The sequence below is a fragment of the Garra rufa genome, chromosome 2, assembly GCF_049309525.1.
Source record: "Garra rufa chromosome 2, GarRuf1.0, whole genome shotgun sequence".
NCBI lineage: Eukaryota > Metazoa > Chordata > Actinopteri > Cypriniformes > Cyprinidae > Garra > Garra rufa.
Window position 1 is genome coordinate 12,248,592 of NC_133362.1, and position 22,431 is coordinate 12,271,022.

General features: G+C 33.3%; 2 protein-coding genes across 2 annotated transcripts in view; both read left to right on the forward strand.

The window, feature by feature from the left end:
- pcdh15a (protocadherin-related 15a) overlaps positions 1 to 22,431 on the forward strand; it is a 213,659-nt gene that overhangs the window by 183,789 nt on the left and 7,439 nt on the right. The window contains exons 28-30 of the mRNA XM_073834580.1: positions 4,588 to 4,596; positions 5,034 to 5,147; positions 21,765 to 21,786. Of these exons, the coding sequence (XP_073690681.1) occupies positions 4,588 to 4,596; positions 5,034 to 5,147; positions 21,765 to 21,786 (145 nt within the window). The remainder of the gene's footprint in view (positions 1 to 4,587; positions 4,597 to 5,033; positions 5,148 to 21,764; positions 21,787 to 22,431) is intronic.
- Positions 12,775 to 14,188, forward strand: LOC141325752 (protocadherin-15-like). Its single transcript, XM_073834492.1, has one exon. It carries the CDS (start codon positions 12,775 to 12,777, stop codon positions 13,942 to 13,944), a length of 1,170 nt encoding a protein of 389 aa, XP_073690593.1. The 3' UTR covers positions 13,945 to 14,188.

The following is a 22,431-nucleotide window of genomic DNA, read 5'->3' on the forward strand; positions in this document are numbered from 1 at the left end:
AGTAACCCTAATAAAATTGACTGTTATTCCTTGGGGTGTAAAAATACTGTAATTTCTTTTTTATTCTGCAATTTGACAGTTACTTTTCTTAAATGAGCCTCCAAAATGAGACGCAACAAATGAGCATGATGTTATTGTTTACACGGTTGTCAAGGATGTGCAGAGCAAATGTGGGCAGCCACGGCATTATTTTCAAAAGTCTCAGTTTTTCTCTGTTTACACCGAAATGCAAAAAACTTAACCTTTTAAACCTTAAATGGGGGTCTGCAGCATTTTTAAAAGTCTTCATCAAAAACAGCCGAGTAGTGTGAATGACTATAGCAAAATTCATGAGTATAAAATTATTTAATCCCCTGCTGATTTTGTACATTTGCCCACTGACAAAAGGAATGGTCAGTCTATAATTTTACTGGTAGGTCTATTTGAACGGTGAGAAACAACAAAAAATGCATTTCAAAAAAGTGATAAATTGATTTGCATTTTAATGAGTGAAATAAGTATTTGATCCCCTATCAGTCAGCAAGATTTCTGGCTCCCAGGAGTTTTTTATACAGGTAACAAGCTGAGATTAGGAGCACTCTCTTAAAGGGACTGCTCCTAATTTCAGCTTGTTACCTGTATAAAAGACACCTGACCACAGAAGCAAAATATGACTTTATGCTTGGTGGCAAAACCCTTGTTTGCAATCACAGAGGTCAGATGATTCTTGTAGTTGGCCAACAGGTTTGCAAACATCTCAGGAGGGATTTTGTCCCACTCCTCTTTGCAGATCCTCTCCAAGTCATTAAGGTTTCAAGGCTGACATTTGGCAACTCAAACCTTCAGCTCTCTACACAGATTTTCTATGGGATTAACTGTTGTCTGTTGATTGATTGTTGTCACCTTCTCACCAAACTGTTTGGTGATGGTCTTGTAGCCCATTCCAGCCTTGTGTAGGTCTACAATCGTGTCCAGGGCATCCTTGGACAGCTCTTTGGTCTTGGCCATGGTGGAGAGTTTGGAATCTGATTGATTGATTGCTTCTATGCACAGGTGTCTTTTATGCAGGTCACAAACTAGCATTCTGTTTAAGAGAATGCTCCTAATCTCAGCTCATGACCTGTATAAAAGACACCTGGGAGACAAAAATCTTGCTGATTGATAGGGGATCAAATACTTATTTCACTCATTAAAATGCAAATCAATTTATAACATTTTTTGAAATGCGTTTTTCTGGATTTTTTTTCTTTGTTGTTATTCTGTCTCTCACTGTTTAAATGAAGATCATTTCTTTGTCAGTGGAGAAACGTACAAAATCAGCAGGGGATCAAATATTTTTGTATATATATCATTTATATTCACAAAAATCATACATACATTATACATCTCATTTCAACAGCTGCTTTTATGAGTGTGTCTAAGTCTAAGCTGCAAATAAGCTGCAAGCTTGAAATATGTCGCTAGTCAAAAACTCACTATGATTGACTAGTAGACATTTAGCTAGAAGTTAAAAATGTATCTAACATATAAAGAAAGCTTATTTCTTGTACCTTCCATCTCAGAGCTGCTATTGTTACATACATGAAGACGTTTTACTCTACGTCTCTATTTGTAACCTGGGAGCATTGAGGACAAGCTGAAAAAACACACACAGTAGGTGAGAGAGATGAGTATTGGATGCCAGGTATTAAAATGGCTTTTTTCAGTAATTAGCCATGCTAACAGGCTAATCTCCCAGCCAGCTCTGTGTGAAAGCAGATTAATTATAAGCATTTGTGACATATCCCAGGCATTCGATCCATCCGTCACATCCTTTGAAAGCCCAGCATATGGGCCTGCTCTCCACACACAGCAGTTCCTCTGAGACGTGAGTGTGATCCTGACCTTCTGCACACACCAATGAGTCCGTCATCAGCTATTGTGTAAATACACAACAGATGGGTAATCATAGAGCGAACACAAACAGCTAAACACACACACCTACAGTATGTGTGAAACTTGCACGCTCTCGCACACACACACACACACACACACACACACACACACACACACGCACACGTATGCATGACTGCATTCAGATGTTTATACGCATATTAAACAGTTCATTTTGTGATTAGACTCTTGTATTAAAGGTGAAGTGACGTTATGTCATTTCATTTGGTTGTTTACTGAAGATGCATAATAGGAGGCACAAGTGTTAGCTTATATATCGCAACACAAGATCTCACACTGTCTTTCGAGTAATTGCATTCTGGTTAAATAAATAATATTGAGGGGACCACGTCTTTGATAGCCTCCAGGAAGCCCAGGGTCAGGATGAGCGAGTGTGTGGATGAAATACAAAGATGGGAAGGAAAATGGAGAGCTGGAGAGACAGAGATGGGTTGCTGCTGAGAGCTGTATTGTTTCTCAGCTGTGGAGATGTAGGATAAACCGGGGTTATCCTGGGCTCTTATCACATTTTACAGCATGAATTATGCACACACACTTGCAGCAGTAGCTGAAAACGAAATGGGGCGTGTGGTTGAACACTACGAGCGGTTTCTGGCCTGTGAAATTAAAATTTGAACTGCCAATCAGTTAAAAATATGAATTAAGATCATGATCTATTACACAATGTGCTGATTAGCCAAGTTAAGTACAATTAGTCACAATTGCGTATGACTTCATGTATGTACAATAGCAATATTTTTTTATGAAAAGTACCCAAATGAAGATAATTTGAAGATATTACATTATTCTGACAAAATATTAAATATACATCAAGCCGAACTGCATCAGTAGTTAAATTCTATGTCAAGGAATTTACATATAGGTGAGAGAGTATAATTAATACATTTAACATTAAAACATTTTTCATCACTTATTTTTATTTGAAATTATATATTTCATTAATTATATGAATTTTAATTAAATTATTATTATATTATTATGGATAAATATAAATATAATTGATAATATACTTAATATTAAAATGTAAGAAAATGGTACAATAATTACTATATTATATTATATTATATTATATTATATTATATTATATTATATTATATTATATTATATTATATTATATTATATTATATTATATTGTTATACAATGGTCTTATATTTACATATTTAGTATATTATATTATATTATCCTTTTTTATTATCCAGTATATTATTATACTATCTATTTTCTAAACCAATTGTCCTCTTTTGATTTGTGGTTATATATTATATTATATTATATTATATTATATTATATTATATTATATTATATTATATTATATTATATTATATTATATTATATTATATTATATTATATTATATTATATTATATTATATTATATTATATTATATTATATGTGACCCTGGACCACAAAACCAGTCTTAAGTCGCTGGGGTTTATTTGTAGCAATAGGCAAAAATACATTGTATGGGTCAAAATTATTGATTTTTCTTTTATGCCAAAAATCATTAGTAAATTAAGTAAAGATCATGTTCCATGAAGATTTTTTGTAAAATTCCTACTGTAAATATATCAAAATGTAATTTTTGATTAGTAATATGCATTGTTAAGAACTTAATTTGGACAACTTTAAAGTAGATTTTCTCAGTATTTTGATTTATTTGCACCCTCAGATTCCAGATTTTGCCCTATCCTAACAAACCATACACCAATAGAAAGCTTATTTATTGAGCTTTCATATGACATCTCAGTTTTGTAAAATTTAACCTTATGACTGGTTTTGTGGTCCAGGGTCACATATTATATTATATTATATTATATTATACAATTTTATTATAATTACATATTTAGTATATTATATTATCCATTATTTTTATTATCATCCAGTATATTATTATTATTATATTATTATTTATTTTCTAAACCGATTGCCTTTTGTTATATTATATTACTACATTAGTAAACATGAATAATCATTTATTAACCTTAGTTAATGTTAATTTTAGCATTTACTGATGCATTGTTAACATAATATGAACAATAAATGACTATTTTTATTAACTAACATTAACAAAGATGAATAAGTGTATATAAAATAGTGTAATAAATGTATTGTTCATTGTTGGTTGTATAATTTATATTATATTGTATTATAATTATTATCCAGTATATTATTATACTATTTATTTTCTAAACTGATTGCCCTTTGTTGGTTTGTGGTTATATATTATATTGTATTACATTATAGTATGAATAGTATATTATGAATAATAATAAAAATTATGGATAATGTAATATACTGAATTTGAAAATATAAGAAAATGGTACAATAATTATATTATATTATATTAATTATATTATATTATATTATATTATATTATATTATTATATTATACCATTTTCTTACATTTTCATATTAAGTATATTTTTCATTATTTTTTATTATCTAGTATAATATTATACTATCTCTAAACCAATTGTTCTCTGTTGGTTTTTGAATATATTTTATTTTAGTATAATATTATATATGACTTCCTTCCTTTTAATAAGTGTCATTATTTGTGTTTCATTGAATTATTCCTGTTACTAATTATCTAACAACTTTCCTTTCCCCTTCTTTCCCTGCACCTCTTGTCGCTGCATGTGGACCCTGCACTCAGATTCAAAGAGTAAGTTCAAATTCTTCTTTTTGATGAATTATTTGCCGGATAGTCTGTGTTATCGTACCCTCGTTATTCGCTTCAGTCCTTTAAAACAGAAACATACGAGCAGAGTGCATGAATTGAGATGAGACGCAAAGGACATACTCACTCCAGCCCTCTCTGATTCCAGCACAATAGCAATGCCTTTGAAAATGAACAGAAATGACTGGTTTCATGACCTCATAGAGTACAAAGTGAGCCGGGTTCAGCTCCCTCCTAATAAAACACCTCATCTCAGTGTGAAAGGTGCTGAATAACCCATGATATTTTGCATTGTATGAATAAAAAGTGCTGGAACAGATCAAATGAGAGTTGCCGGAGCTCCAGACCTCATATCCTGCTATAATAGAGCTGAAATGAGCCTTTTGAAACGAAGGAGACTCACTCTTTGGGGTGCTTTACAGGAGGCAGGCCGAGTGTGCCAAAACCGCCCGTATCCAGATGGCTCTTCCTACTGGCAAATCGACAGGAGGTGGCGCTCCGACCAATCTCTACGAGGAGCTGGGAGACGGCGGCATGTAAGTTACCTGTCCGAAATAATACCTTCAACCTTCAGCAGACACTGTGTGCTTGTGAATATTCACAGAACAGGTGAAAACATGAGTTTTCAGAGAGTTTGTATGTGTGCGTGCGTGTCTTGGAAAATCAAGAATAGTTCACCCAAAAATGACATTTCTGTCATAAATTCCGTCATTCCAAACCTGTATGGAACACCACAAAAATATTTTGAACCAAAACACAGCTCCATAACAGCCCATTGAAAACTCTATAATTTTTTTTTTTTTTTTTTTTTTTGAAGTTGTAAATAATACAGAGATTATTGGAATATATTTGACAAGAAAATACTTCAGTCTTTCGATATATGTTATTAAAGCAACATCTTTTAACCATGTAACATCTCGTTATTATGAGAAAACATGTCGATTTAACAAGAAAAAGGTGTTATTTTAACGACATAACATCAAATTATTACAGAAAAAGATGCCGCTTTAACAACTTATCTCTTTATTATGAGAAAAGATGTGGTTTTGACAAGAAAAAGATGTTTTAACGACATAACATTAAGTTATTATGAGAAAAGATGGCGTTTTAATGACAAAAGATGTTGTTTTAACAACATAACCTCAAGTTATTATGAGAAAAGATGTCGTTTTAACATCAAAAAGATGTTTCAATGACATAAGATCGAGTTATTATGAGGAAAGATGGCGTTTTAATGACAAAAGATGTTGTTTTAACAACATAACATCAAGTTATTACGAGAAAAGATTTTGAGAATGAGAAAAAGATGTTTTGAAGACATATCAATTTATTTTGAGAAAGGACGCTGTTTTAACGAGAAAAAGATGTTTTAACGTCATAACATCAAGTTATCTTGTAATTATGAGAAAAGATGTGGTTTTGTCAAGAACAATAAGTTGTTTTAACAACATATCTCGTTATGACGAGGAAAAGATGCCGTTTTAACGTCGTAACATCTCATTATTAAGTGAAAAGATGCCGTTTTAATGACAAAAAAGATGTTTTAACCACATAAGATCAAGTTATGACGAGAAAAGATGCCTTTTTAATGTCAAAAAGATGTCGTTTTAACCACATAACATCAAGTTATTATAAGAAAAGATGTCGTTTTAACGAGAAAAAAAAAGTTTTAATGACATAACATCAATTTATTACGAGAAAAGATGTTTTACCAACAAAAATGTTTTTTTAACGACATAACATCAAGTTATTATGAGAAAAGATGTCGTTTTAACGTCAAAAAGATGTTTCAATGACATAAGATCAAGTTATTATAAGAAAATATGTCTTTTTAACAACAAAAAAGATGTTTTAACAACATAACATCAAGGTATTATGAGAAGAGATGTTATTTTAATGACATATCTCGTTATTATGAAAAAGATGTAATTTTATTGAGGAAAAAAATGTTTTAACGACATAACATCAATTTATTACGAGAAAAGATGCCTCTTTAAAGACAAAAATATGTTGTTTTAACACCATAACATTAAGTTATTATGAGAAAAGATGGCGTTTTAATGACAAAATATGTTGTTTTAACAGCATAACATCAAGTTATTATGAGAAAATATGTCGTTTTAACATCAAAAAGATGTTTCAATGACATAAGATCAAGTTATTATGAGGAAAGATGGCATTTTAATGACAAAAGATGTTGTTTTAACAACATAACATCAAATTATTATGAGAAAAGATGTCATTTTAACATCAAAAAGAGGTTTCAATGACATAAGATCAAGTTATTATTAGAAAAGATGCCTTTTTAACAACAAAAAAGATGTTTTAACAACATAACATCAAGTTATTACGAGAAAAGATGTTTTAACAACGAAAAATTGTTGTTTTAACAACATAACATCAAGTAATTACGAGAAAAGATGCCTTTTTAACAACAAAAAAGATGTTTTAACAACATAACATCAAGTTATTATGAGAAAAGATGTAGTTTTAACAACAAAAGATGTTGTTTTAACGACATAACATCAAGTTATTACGAGAAAAGATGTTTTAACAACGGAAAATTGTTGTTTTAACGACATAACATCAAGTAATTACGAGAAAAGATGCCTTTTTAACAACAAAAAAGATGTTTTAACAACATAACATCAAGTTATTATGAGAAGAGATGTAGTTTTAACAACAAAAGATGTTGTTTTAACAACATAACATCAAGTTATTATGACAAAATATGTTGTTTTACTGACTTAACAACTTCTTATTATGAGAAAATATGTTGGTAAAACAACATATCTAGTTATTACCACATCCATTGAGTGGAAAAAATAATATGTGGCGTATGTGGCAGCAATGCATCACCATAATAATTTAATGTGTTACTTGCTGTTTCTTTGTAATTTTTTGTGAGATTTATAGCAATGTAAATGGTTTCTACAATCAAAAGTATTCAAATTTAAAGTATTCAAATTTAAAATATTGCATATTTAAATGTGCTAAATATATAAGGCATAAAAAACAATTACATTAAAGGTCACAGGCATCAAACCAAAACTGCAGCACAATGTTATTATCAACAAAAGAAGAATGAACATTCTACTAAATATCTTATTTCATGTTCCATGGAGAAAGAAAGTCTCACTGGTTTGGAAAATAATGAGGGTGTGTAAATAATAGACTGACAGAATATTCATTTTTAGGTGAACTATTCCTTTAATGCCCTGACCCGATTCTTCATTTGAAAAAGAAATGACTTTTTCCTTGTAAAGTCTTGACATTCTCAAAAGGCAGCCTCTTCCTTTTTGACATCCCGAAAGTACTTTTTCGTTGGTAAATTAGCTGCGGTTTTGGCTTTAATATTAAGTCCGTCCATCGAGATGTGCTCGCTGGACGTGGGTTTGGTGCAGCAGGAGTCCGTTGCCAAGCTGAAGGCTGTTGTGAGTGGAATGAAATGTTAATAGATTAAAAGATTATAGCCGCAGCACAGCATCTGCGTCCCTCAGGTAAAGCCTTTTAAAGTGCTTTTGATTTAATGCAATCAAAACAAATGCAGCTGCTAACACAAATAGACAGCGAAAAAGACGTGGTTTTGTATTGAATCCATTAGAATAGATGCTGAGATTGCTGGACCCTGTTCCTGAACAGCAGTTTAATACCATCAACAGAAAGGAACATTAGGGTAGAATTTGTTTGCTCGCATGTTTAGGCAAACATTTTGTTGTTTTGTTGGATAATAATAAAAACAGTAGTCGGTAACCTTATAAAACCGTGATTAAGGATTCTCTCTGTGACCCTCAGAGTGATTGTTGATTTATGTATTTATTTATTTTTATTTAAGTTATTTATTATAAAATATTATATAATTCAATTCAATTTAGTAAATATCTAAACATTTTTGAAGTTTTAGTAATTTTTTTTTTTTTATGTCAAAATAGTTTTCATTATTTATTTATTTTTATTTTTATTTATTTATATTACAAGTTAAATAAAAATGAGAAATGTCCCTGGCAGCTAGCTGAAATAAATTTAGTTTTTATATATATTTTGTTTCAGTTATTTCAATAAAAAAAGCCTTTTTTATGGCTTTTTAGTTATTTTATGGTAATAAGGAATTGTAGTGCAACTAATGACAATGCATTTTCTTAATTTTCAGTTGATTTGGGGGAAAAATATGAACCAAATATATTTTCTTTGCATTCCTGTCCCACTAAAATACTAGCCTATTTATGCAGTTTGCTGCATATATCATATTGCACATTTCCGTCACATGTGTAATGAATGATTGAATGAATAGTGGTTGCATTTCCTCTGTATTCACCTTTTACATTTGTCTCTCAGAGCTCTTTACATCTGATATTAACATGCATTTAATATACAGAGAGCATCAGGATATTATTTAGCTGGATTGCATTAATTCCTTGCACTCCAGTGCTTTTCCATTGCAATTTGAATAGAGATCTGATCGCACTTATCCACAGAAACCACCGCTTTTATATTACCTACTTAGTATGTGATTAATATTAAAAATAAATAAATAAACATTTGCATCAGTCAATTTTCTGTTTGTGAGTCAGTAACTGAAAATGCATCTTAATGCTAAATGTGAACAGGGCCTGCCTGTGTTAAATTGTCAACGTATCCCTCTGTCTACATGCATTTTTTCTCTCATGTTTCATTCATTCTCATCTCCTCTGCATTTTCCAGCCTTGGACTTCAGTGAGTAATATAAATTATGCTGCATTTCCCTGCAGTGTTCTTTCTTACACGCTGCTATCAATGTATTTTAAAATCCCTCTTGACTTACATTTGTGGTTTGTAGTTTCTAGTCCCTGTGTAACTGCTTTGCTAGTTTTCTTTACCATTTCATCTGTTTTTATGCCTCGATTTATGTCGAACTGCATATTGAAAGGAATATTTGATACTGTTTACTGTTAAAAAAGAAAAAATGCACAGATATGTGTGTAGCTCCGTAGTGGATTAAGCTTTAGTAGTTCGGCTAGATAAAGCCCTAGCCTCCCGGCCTCAGTGGTTCCTCGCAGTTTTCTCCTCAAAGCAAACAAACACGCTTCTCACGTCCTTCACTTTGATGCTCACCGTTGTCACAGATCATCTTGATTGATGTTTGAACAAAGATTAGTGGAACAGATAGGGATTTCGGACTGGTTTATAAGTGTCGGAGTATGATCTTTGCGCTTCATAGCTGGAAATACACAATTTTGATGCCTGCTTGCGCTCACCGTATTATTACTGCTTTCCATATAAAGTCGGCTATAGGGTATTCCTATTTAAAGGATTAGTTCACTTCCAGAATAAACATTTTCTGATAATTTTACTCACCCCATGACATCCAAGATGTTTGTGTCTTTCTTTCTTCAGTCAAAAAGAAATAGAGCCAGCAGGTTGAAGGTCCAAATTTGATCCAAGTTTTAATGCAGCTTCAAAGAACTCTACATAATCCCAGCCGAGGAATAAGGGTCTTTTCTAGCAAAACAATCGCTCATTTTCTAAAAAACAATAAAAATTGATATACTTTAACCACAAATGTTCATCTTCCACTAGCTCGACTTCCAATGTGAATATGGGTGAAGTCAAGCTATTGCAAGACAAGCATTTGTGATTTAAAAGTATATAAATTTGTATTTATTTTTAGAAAATGACCGATCGTTACACTAAAAAAGATCAGTATTCCCTGGCTGGGATTGTGTACAGCTCTTTAAAGCTGTATTGAAACTGCAATTTGGACCTTCAACCCACTGATCCCTATTGAAGTCCAGTATATGAAGAAAAATCCAGGAATGTTTTCCTCAGAAACCTTAATTCCATTTCGACTAAAGAAAGAAAGATATGAACACATTGGATGACATGACTAATCCATTAAGAAAATTTGTGGTTTTCAATACTCTAATGCAGCGGTTCCCAATTCCAGTCCTCGCGCCCCACCGCTCTGCACATTTTGCATGTCTCTCTTAGTTAACACACCTGTTTCAGATAACCAGCTCATTAGAAGTGAGGTCTGTGCAGGAACTGCGATCCGATTGACATGGTCCCTGCAAAGTGTTCATTGCTCCCTGCTTCCACCGCATGTAGCGTCTTCACACACAGATGAAACTTACTAGAGAAGTGTGACATAAGTGCATCTGTAAATAAATGCATTTTAAATTTACATCTCGCACGCTTTAATGACCTTCAAATGGAACACATACGCTCGCTTCGAACTAATGAATAATGGCGGAATATCCTGTGATGTCCACTTCGAAGGGCAGTAACGTTGGAATAGAACAAACGTCGGAAGCGATGCAAGAAACACACAAAATGTGCAGAGTGGTGGGTCGCGAGGACTGGAATTGGGAACCGCTGCTCTAATGTACAGTATAAGTGCAGAAAAATAAAAAGGTCTTTTTATTGAACATTGATGGAGCAGCACATTTTATGGGAAAAGAATCATAAAAGTAGTTTGTTTTGATTTAAAGTCATATAAATGTATGAGGTGGTGAGGAGTAAAAGGATCAGCAGCATTAGAGCAAAAGACTTCCAGAATTGGTACAAATATTTGTTCAGCACAATCACTTCGGCAATGTTTGTGCCATATTTTGTTTATTTTAAAAAATAGAATAATTTAATGTACTTTTTTTTTTTCAATAAATACCCAGTCATTCAAATGATAATTTTAAAAATACATAAAACTATAATAATAAAAGAATCTGAGAGCTTAATACACTGCTTGAAGGAGATCCCATAATAATGTGATATGTATATTTTATTATTAATAACACATTTAAATGTTTTCATTATAAATATGGTGAGTATTTACTATGTTGACACACATACATACATATATATCATAATATATATCATAATAGCCATTTAAGTCTAGCCAAGTCATGCCAACAAATGGAGAAGTTAATTATTATCATATCAAATATTATCCTTTTGCATCAAGCCTTTACCAATTTTTCAGGTGCACAGTAAACAGCAAATGTGGTTTTGAAGAAAATGTGTCTTTACACCAGCCCAGTATACCCTATGATTACCAAGAAGAAGCTCATTAGCTGTCTTTTAAACATCTTTTCCATCAAAAATGAGCATTTTATTGGTTTAAAAGTGAATATTCATCATGAAAACTAATTCCTGTAATAACTGTAATATGTTTTTCCAAATAAGAACTAATAATAAATTTTATATTCTAATTCAAACTTAGCATAATGTCTTCTGAAGTATTAGTAAGACTATTTTTAAGGCTATTTGTGACCCTGCACCACAAAACCAGTCATAAGGATCAGTGCATATATCTGAACGCTGAATAAATAACCTTTCCATTGATGTATGGTTTGTTAGGATAGGACAATATGTGGCTGAGATGCAACTATTTGAAAATATGAAATCTAAGGGTGCAAATAAATCGAAATATTGAGAAAGTTGTTAAAGTTGTCCAAATGAAGTCCTTAGCAATGCATATTACGGTCACAATTTATATTAGGTGGCCTTAACTATTATGTACTTACATCAAAAATAAGTACAATGTAATCGATGTGGTCATATTGCATTACAAAACACTTTTGCTTCTATTAAGGTGGGATATGTGTAGGGTTAGGGACAGGTTTGGTTGTATGGGTAGGTGTAAGGGTGGGTTAGGGTGTAAGGGATGGGTCAACAGTGGTAATTACAGAAATTAATTACAAATGTAATTGCATATCTTTTTTTTTAAATATAAGTACAATGTAAAAACATGTATGTACACAAAAACTACATTGTACCAAATGATTAATTTAAATGTAAGTACATAGTAGTTAAGGCCACCTAATGTAAAGTGGGACCCATATTACTAATCACAAATTAATTCTTCATATATTTACAAAATATTTTCATGGAGCATGATCTTTACTTAATATCCTATTATTTTTTGGCATAAAAGAAAAGTCAATAATTTTGACCTATACAGTGTATATTTGGCTATTGCTACAAATATACCCGTGCTACTTAAGACTGGTTTTGTTTCAGAAGTCTTGACTTAGAGTATTTGCTTTAAAAGTAAAATCGCGCTCAAATTTGTTTGGCCTAGCTCTTTCAAAGCCTATTAAAGTGAAGGATTTTGTGTAGTGGGTCATTAGCGCTCTGTCCTCCCATGGCTGTTCTCTTCCCTCAATTCCTCCCTGTCTCTTTCCACACATGCTTCAATCTTCTGTCCTTTCATTTTCTCTCGTGGGCTGCAGAAGGCGCAGAAAGTCTGTAATCGAGGAGGCGGATCGACAGAGTCTCATAAGAGACTTCGCCTCTCGTGCTATCACCGCTCACAAACTGTGTGCCGGAAACGGAAAGTTGCTTGACAAGTTGCCTAAGTCGGAAAGCAGCATCACCTTCCTGTCAGATGAACGGCCGCTCACCACACAAAATCCGCTTTTCCAGGATGGAGCGTCAAGTAGTCCCGAGCCCAACTCGGAGGTGCAAAGGGTCGGTGGGTTTTTAGGGTTTTTGGACAGTGGCGTCCCGTCTCCGACCAGCCCTGTCAGTCAGATGACTTCTTGGTCCTTACCATCCCGTATTCGAGGGCGAGGGCGAGGGCTTTACGATGCTCTGCGCCGACAGGCGCTCTGGGATCCCACTGAATGGGAGGAGCAAGAGCTCAAGGCGGGGCTTAAGGACAGCAGGGAAGAACTTGATGCTGACGTAGACCAAAGTGGTCGAAGCACAGAAACAAAGCTGTCGGTTCGAGAACAAGCCAGACAGTTTGAGCAGCAAGCTTTAGCTGAACGGACACCAAGACAGAGCCGTGACTCTTACGCATCTCTAGATCCGGACGACCCATTGCTAAGCGCCATCATGTTCTCATCCAGTCCAATTTCTGTTGGGAAGGACATCCCACCCTGTATTATCATTACAGGGGGTGACGGCGAGACTCCACCACCCATTGCTCAGAAGCCGACTCCACCCGTCCTGAGGAAGTTCAGCTCCAGCATATCCAATTACATGACGGTGGAGACTTGTGAGATCACATTGGAATTCATATCGGACTCTCCGGAAAGTTCGCCATCTTCTCTTACTGGCTCATCCCGCTCTTTTCTTTCTCCTCCACCTCTGCAACAGGACTTAACCCCGCCTCCAACCCCAACTCCCATTGAGTCTCCCGAACCCCCCGTTGAGTCTTCGACTCCTACACCTAAACTAAAAGGGATCCTCAAAAACACGGGCAGATCCGTCGACAACATTGATGTGAAGGACAGCAGTTGCGATGGAGGAAGTAAAGACTCCACGACAGTTGTACTAAAAGAGCCAGACTGCAGCCAATCAGAATCAGACATATCTGCTCAGCTCTTAAATCAACCAATCACAGTGGAATGAGAGACTCCGCCCACCTCAGCCCTTCATTTCTAAGTGAACTCTGGAACACATTTCATATCTGATTTCCTACACCTCCTCTCTCTGTTTCTTTACTTACTTTTTCATGTATAATTTCGAGGGCACTTTACTTTGAGAGCACTTTATAAAATACTCAGGTCAAAAGTGTATAGTTTCATGTAGATGTCTTCAGTATGATTGAGAGGTGTTTTTCCTCAGTGAATAATTTAGGTTTTATTGTGTTTATGTTATGAGCAAGTTGTCCTTAAACTTCAAGTACTTCTTTGATTGGATGCTTGTGCATTTGCATCAATCAAATAGAATACAAAGAAAGGGAGTAAAGAATTTGATTTCAGGAATTCATTATGCTATAATAATTTTTTGGACAATAAAATCCTACAACCATGATCAAATAGCAATATTTTTAAAAGAACAGCTCTTTTAAATGTATAGGAAAAAGAATTCGCAGTCAATAGACACTTTGATCAGAGGAGTGAATGTGTGTGTTCGTAGAAAATTCTACCTCTAAACAGTTTTTCTTTATTTTTATTTTTAATGTAGTGATTTAAACTGTTCTGTTGATTTCAAAAAGCAGACAAACAATGTTTTTGTCTTGATTTTTTGAAATATAAAACACTACTGAAGACTTTTGTTATTCCAAAAACTTTCTATTTCAAATAAATGTTGTTCTTTCAAACTTTCTATTCATCAAAGGATCCTGAAAAAAGGTATCCTGGTTTACACCTAAATATTAAGCAGCAAAATTCTTTGTTTTTTGAGCAAATCAGCATATTAAAATGATTTCTGGAAGATCTTGAGACACTGAAGACTGAAGTAACAGCTGCTGAAAATTCAATTTTGACATAACAGGAATAAATTGCATTTTCAAATATTTTAAAATGCAAACATTTGTTTTAATATTTTACAATATTACTGCTTTTACAGAATTTTTGATCAAATAAATGCGAGCACTGGAATATCTTACTGACCTTTAACTTTTGAACGGTAGTGAATATTTTTTTTAATAATATTTATATTCTTTATTTATGTTTAACATTTCTATAGTTTTTTGCACAATGTGCATAGCATGCATTCATTTGTATGCCATGAGTTTACACATTTTTAAGAATATTTGAGCAAGTGGAATAATGTTTTACCAGTGGAATATATGAAATAAAATTACTTTTTTATCAGATGAATCAAAGTAATATTTGAACTGACCGTCACTGGTTGTGAATATTTAATGTTTAACTGCTGGCACATGCTGTCTAGCAGGTGAATGTTGGTGTGAGGAGCTGTCAACTCCATGTGACTTTTAGAGGATTGTTCATTGCTGACGAATGTGGTGACAGAGATTGTTATCAAGTTTGATTAGAATGGGCCTTATAATTAAAGATCAGATTTTGTTTGATCATTTTAATATAATCAGAAAAAAAGAAAAAGAATGAATTCAATCATATTACCCTGCACAGCCTAAGTAATGTCAATGGAAAAGGAAGGTCATTTCAGAGGAAGAGCAGGTCATTACTTTTTGATTAAAGATTCAGAAGAGACATTTTTATTTAGAATAATGAGCACTGGTGAATCATTCACAACAAAACTAGGAGCATGCATTTAGCAAGTAAATAAGGTTGGTTTTGAAGGTTAAAAGCAGGTCATTCTTTATATATCTCGCTCTCTATCTCTCTCCCCTGTTCTTTCACTCTCACTAAGCCTTTTTAAAAGCTGTCTAGAGTGCCAGACCTCCTGAAGCTCTCCTGTTTCGGATCGGTCCCGCGGATGTTTTTGCCCTTTCAGAAACTCAAGCAGACAAGAATCACGTAGAGATTAAACAATACAGCTAATCGTTTATGTGGCACATGGCAGGGGGACGTTCGCTCCGCCGCTCCCTGCTGAATTCACCCCATCAGGCGTGCAGTCAATGTCTCTCCATTCAGACAAACAGCTCCTACAATATCTCAGCAGGGGTCTGCAGATGGCGTCTCCCTCATCCATAACGAAAAATCTGGTTGAAATCTGTCATCATCCCATAAGCAAATGCACACCGATTTGCTAATGTCTCATCTTTGGTTCTGATGTGTTAGCTATGGCAGCCTGTTTCTGCCACTGAATAAAAAATGATTTATTTTTTATTGCGATTCTTTTTTTCACAATTCTGACTTTTTTTTTCTCTGAATTGCATGATACAAACTCACAATTTTGACTTATTTTTTTTTAGAACTGCATAAATTAAACTCACATTTGCAAGAAATAAGGTCAGAATTGTGAGATACAAACTCACAATTGCAAGAAAAAAAAGTGTGAAGTATGTGAAGAACTGTGAATTCTGACTTTATTTCTCACAATTGTGAGGAGGAAAAAAGACTATGTTCTCAGAATTGCGAGTTTATACCACAATTCTCACTTAACTTGCAGTTGCATGTAATAAAGTCAGAATTGCAAAACAAACTAGCAATTCTGGGAAAAAAGCCAGAACTAAGTCTATCTTTCAATTCTGACTTTATTTCTCAGAATTTCGAGTTTATTTCTCAGAATTGCGAGTTTGTGCCTCACAATTCTGACTTAATAACTCAGAATTGCATGTTATAAAGTCAGAATTGCAAAAAAAAAAAAAAAACTAGCAGTTTTGGGAAAAACTCACAGTTGTGAGATATAAACTTGCAATTCTGAGAAAAGAAGTCAGAACTAAGTTATATCTTGTAATTCTGACTTATTTCTCAATTTCGAGTTTATTTCTCAGAATTGCAAATTTATGTCTCGGAATTCTGACTTAATAACTTACAATTGCGTGTTATAACATCAGAATTGCGAAACAAACTCGCAGTTCTGGGACAAAAAGTCACAACTGTGAGATATAAACTTGCAATTCTGAGAAAAAAGTCAGAACTAAGTTTATATCTTGCAATTCTGACTTTTTTTCTCAGAATTTCGAGTTTATTTCTCAGAATTACAAGTTTATACCTCACAATTCTGACTTAACTCACAATTGCATGTTATAAAGTCAGAATTGCGAAACAAACTTGCAGTTCTGGGAAAAAAAAGTCACAATTGTGAGATATAAACTTGCAATTCTTAGAAAAAAGTCAGAACTAAATTTACATCTTGCAATTCTGACTTTTTTTTCTCAGAATTTGAAGTTTATTTCTCAGAATTGCAAGTTTGTATCTCACAATTATGACTTATCTCACAATTGCATGTTATAAAGTCAGAACTGCGAAACAAACTTGCAGTTCTGGGAAAAAAAGTCACAACTGTGAGATATAAACTTGCAATTCTGAGAAAAAAGTCAGAACTAAGTTTATATTTTGCAATTCTGACTTTATTTCTCAGAATTCTAAGTTTATTTCTGACTTAATAATTGCGAAACAATGTCACAATTTAGGAATATTAACTTGCAATTCTGATAAAAAAAAACAAATTTTATATCTTGCAATTCTGAGTTTATTTCTCAGAATTGCTAGATTATGTCTCGCAATTCTGAAATAAAAAGTCGTAATTACCTTTTCTTTTTTTTTTACTTTTTATGGGCTTCCATAGTTAGTGCACCTTTGAAATGCACACAAACACAAAAAAAAATTAAAAAAGAATAATTACATAGAATCGAAATGAAATTACACTTACGTATGAAAGCCTTGGAATTAAAAAAAAAAACTTATAAAAGGTATTTGGATTTTTTTGTTTTAATCTCACAATTCTCACTTTGCTTGCAATCCTGACAAAAAAGTCAAAACTGTGAGATACCGACATAAATATGAATGAAGAATTTAGGAAGGACAGGAGAACACATACATCTTCATGAGAAATGTTCTGTGATCAGTGATAAACACATCAAAATAATTTATACAATATCAGATTACATTTTAATTTGCTATTACAAATGCCCTCAAAAAGCACCATAATAAGATCTCTTTTTAAAAGATACAAAGTACTGAGATAAAGTACTCTTATTTTCTGATAGAGCAGGAAAGATTAGTTTTATTTTGTGCGGTGAAGCAGGTAATATGAAAGGAGGGAGGAAGTGGGGAAGACACGAACACAGCAGAGAAAAAAGAGAATTAGGGTTAGTGATGTCAACGGCAGACTCATCGATTGATTAATTAAATTTCTCTAGACCTCACCGTCTGTGCTTTCATCCTGCTGAGCAGGTCATGTGAATATAGAGCCGTTCATCTGAACCTACAAACAAGCCCTGACACGTCCACACAACATCCATTCAGTTTGCACATAAATCATCTGCCTCAGAACACATAAATAACAACAATTTGTCATCTTTGATTATATCGATTATATTTTCAATGCTTTGTTGTCTATTCTATAGTTGTAGGTAGAATCAGTATGGAAAATAAAAAAGGCAACTACAAATTTGTATCTCAGAATTGACCCTTCGTAGATACTGCGTTATGATTGGTCAGATCACCTGTCAATCAAGCTGCCGGGCAAAGGGTGATATTTAAACTTAGATCATTTATGTGCAAACTGAATGGATGTTATGTGGATGTGTCAGGGCTTGTTTGTAAGTTCAGAGGAACGGCTCTATATTCACATGAAAGCACAGACAGTGAGGTTTGGATAAATTGAATTAATCAATCGATTACTCTGCCATTGATATCACTAACCCTAATTATTTTTTTCTCTTCTGTGTTTGTGTCACTTCCTCCTTCCTTTCATATTACCTGCTTCATTCACCCCACAAAATAAAACTAATCTCTCCTGCTCTATTAGAAAATGAAAGTACTTTATCTCAATACGTTGTCTATTAAAAATAGATCTTACTCTGATGTTTTTGATGCATTATGTGTCCTCCTGTCCTTCCAAGATTGTTCGTTCAAGGTAGTCTCACGCAACAGTCTCCACAAGAATGCAGGTCTGTTCTGTTGAGAACCAGCCTTTCTGTTTCTGAGGAACACCAAAAGAGACGTCACTTTCCTTCCACACACACGCACATGTCCCACATCACTCATCTGCCACTCTCATTCATTATATGTGAGAGAGACGTGTTTGCGTGTGTTTGACAGAGATGTTTCATAACTTATTCATGTGAGACAGAATGTGCGCCCTCTGACACCACTCTGCGCATCTTTATTTTTGGGGTGAATTTCACTAAACCTGTTAAGAACATGTCCAGTGGCTATTTCATTTTATTTTTAATTTTAGACTTACCCTGTGAATAGTTTTAACTACGTTTCTTCAGATGTAGTTCACTTTATAGGACAATTTTGTTTCAAAACTATAGCCAATAACGCACACACACACTCAGAACAACATGCTGCTCATTTGTCACAGTGTTTTAATCACTTAGTGGGTTTCATACTTGGCCCTTGAGAGACCCCTCAAATGAAACTGGAAATTTTGTTAGTGTATGATTGGTCAATTTATAGCTACTGCATTAAATATAGGTTGTGCGTGACTATGTGTGCATGTGTTGGTTTACTATTCTTCCGAAAATGACTTACTTCAAAAAGAATTTTATTTTATTTTATTTTATTTTATTTTATTTTATTTTATATTATTTTATTTTATTTTATATTATTTTATTTTATTTTATTTATTTTATTCACCCTATGGATTATTTTGAGCATGCTTCTTCATGTTCAATTTTGTTCCAAAACTATTTTTTTTTTTTGTCTCTTTGTTCTAAACCTACTCCTCACACACTTTCTGCATTTTTATATTGTGTGCATGTGTTGGTTTACTATTAATCAGAAAATGACTTGCTTCAAAAAGCATATTAATGTGTTAATCTGCATCTTTATTAATGGGGTGATTTTCATAAAACCTATTTAAAACAGTTTTATTTAATTTAATTTTATTTATTTATTTAATTTTATTTTTTATTTACCCTATGGATTGTTTTGAGGACGCTTTTTCAAATGTAGTTAACTTTGTGGGACAATTTTGTTCCAAAACTATTTGTTCTAAACCTACTCCTCACACACTTTCTACATTTTTAGATTGTGTGCTTGTTTTTGTTTAGTATTAATCAGAAAATTACTTGCTTCAAAAAGCATATTAATGTGTTAATCTGCATCTTTATTTATGGTGATTTTCATAAAGCCTTTTATTTTATTTTATTTTATTTAATTTTATTTTATTCACCTTTGGATTGTTTTGAGGACGCTTCTTCAAATGTAGTTCACTGAATGGGACAATTTTGTTCCAAAACTATGTTTTTTTCTCTTTATTCTAAACCTACTCCTCACACACTTTCTACATTTTTAGATTGTGTGCATGTTTTTGTTTACCATTAATCAAAAAAAGCATAATAATGTGTTAATCGGCATCTTTATTTATGGGGTTATTTTCATAAAACCTGTTTAAAACAGTGTCTGTTTATTATATTTTATTTTATTTTATTCACCTTTGGATTGTTTTGAGGACGCTTCTTCAGATTTAGTACACGTTGTGTGATAATTTTGTTTAAAAACTAATTGTTTTGTGTGAGTATGTGCACACGTGTTAATCAGAAAATGACTTACTTCAGAAAGCATATTATTGTGTTAATCTGCATTTTTATTTGTTGGCTGATTTTCATAAAACTTGTTAAAAACATGTCCACTATTTTATTTTATTTTATTTTATTTTATTTTTTATTCACCTTTGGGTTGTTTTGAGTACGCTTCTTCAAATAGACGATTTTGTTCCATGACTTTTCCTTTTTTTTTTTCTATTTGTTCTAAACCTATTGCTCACACACTTTCTGCAATTTCATTATGTGTTAATCTGCGTCCTTATTTATGGGGTGATTTTCATAAAACCTGTTAAAAACAGTGTCTTTTTAAATGTATTTTATTTATTTATTTTAACATAGAGTTTTAATCACTTAGTTGGGTTCATTTTGGCCCTTGAGAGACCCCTCCAATGAAACTTTCCTGGAAATTTTGTTTGCGCATGATAGGACAATTTATAGCTACATCATTAAAAATAGGTTGTGCGTGAGTGTGTGCACATGTTAGCTTACTATTAATCAGAAAATGACTTGCTTCAGAAAACATATTCATGGGGTCATTTTCAAAAAACCTGTCCAGTGTTTTATTTTTTTTTTTATTTTTTTTTATTTTTTTTATTTTTTAGTAAGGTTCAGTCTATGGATTGTTTTGAGGATGCTTCTGAGATTTTTTTTTTCTCTCTCTTTGTTCTAAATCTACCCCTCACACAAAACCTCTTTATTTTTAGATTTTCAAAAAACTTCACTCTGTATAATGGAGACCAAAAAATTTCAAGGTCAAAATGAACTTTTATTACTATACTTATGGGAACATTTGGTCCTCATAATATAGGGAATACCAGGTACACACACACACTCGGAACAACATGCTGCTCATTTGTCACAGTGTTTTAATCACTTAGTGGGTTTCGCTGTTGGCCCTTGAGAGACCCCTCAAATGTAACTTTCCTGGAAATTTTGTTAGTGTTCGATAGGACAGTTTTATAGCTACTGCATTAAATAGCGGCTGTGTATGAGTGTGCGTATGTGTGCACATGTTGGTTTACCATTCATCAGAAAATGACTTTTTTTTTTTTTTGAAAACGCAGATTAACGTGCTTGTGAAGTCTTCCTTGTAGGTAAAACTGCTTGTGTCAGGACTATCTGCCCCATTTCCCTGAGTGCATTTTTATCTTTCAAGTGCTTTTCCATTTAAATACGGTGTTTTCATTCTGGTCCAGTGATAAGAGAGGACACGAAGTGTTGAAATGCTTTCTGTACAATAAAAGTGAGTCAAACTCTACAAGAACAAATCTAAAATCACTTAGCTAGTCAACAGATGTCACATTTCTAGCTACATGTTGTTCTGTATAATCATGTTTTTTTCTGTCTCTTTTAGCAGGCGTGGTTTTGGCAGAGAGGTAAGTCTTTTTTATAACATCTTCTTTGATCTGATCACTGTTTATGTCACTCAGAGTTAGGGTTTTGTTGAAACTCCTAATTCTAACTATGAAACCTTTCCTGCATGAATGTGAATAATACCTCATCATGGAATCATGTTGGTGGCTTTTGCATGAGCAAACACCTCTTAGATTTGAATTAAAATGTAAAAATTCAGTTCTATACATAGGAATTTTCTTTAATAAATTAATGGTAAGAGTGCTTTGTTCCCTTGTCACTTCAGGCTGGCAATAGTTCCGTGTGAGAGGCTTACACTGGAATCACAATGAGATGAAGGGAGCAATTGAAACTTTGCCATTAAACTTACATTTGCACCCCACTAAGGAGTGTAAATTGAATAGTCATGTCTTTTCTCAGTTCTGCCTGTACGCATAGTCGGCAGGGAGAACATGTCACGTCAATGTCTAAGTTGCGAAGTTAATGCATATAGGTTGCATATGCATGCTGTCAAACACAACCTTTTCTGACCTTTCAAGCACTTTAGCTCTTAAAGTTGGGTCTACTTCTTAAGATGGAACATTTTCCCCTCATCTGCATCTCTGCCATTATCTTTCGCACCAGGAGCTTGTTTTTTTCTTTCTCGCCCTCTTTCCTGTTTTTCATGC

Bases quoted from the DNA above. Each gene is read 5' to 3' on its own strand.
- LOC141325752 (XM_073834492.1), top strand. From the start codon at position 12,775: ATGCTTCAATCTTCTGTCCTTTCATTTTCTCTCGTGGGCTGCAGAAGG.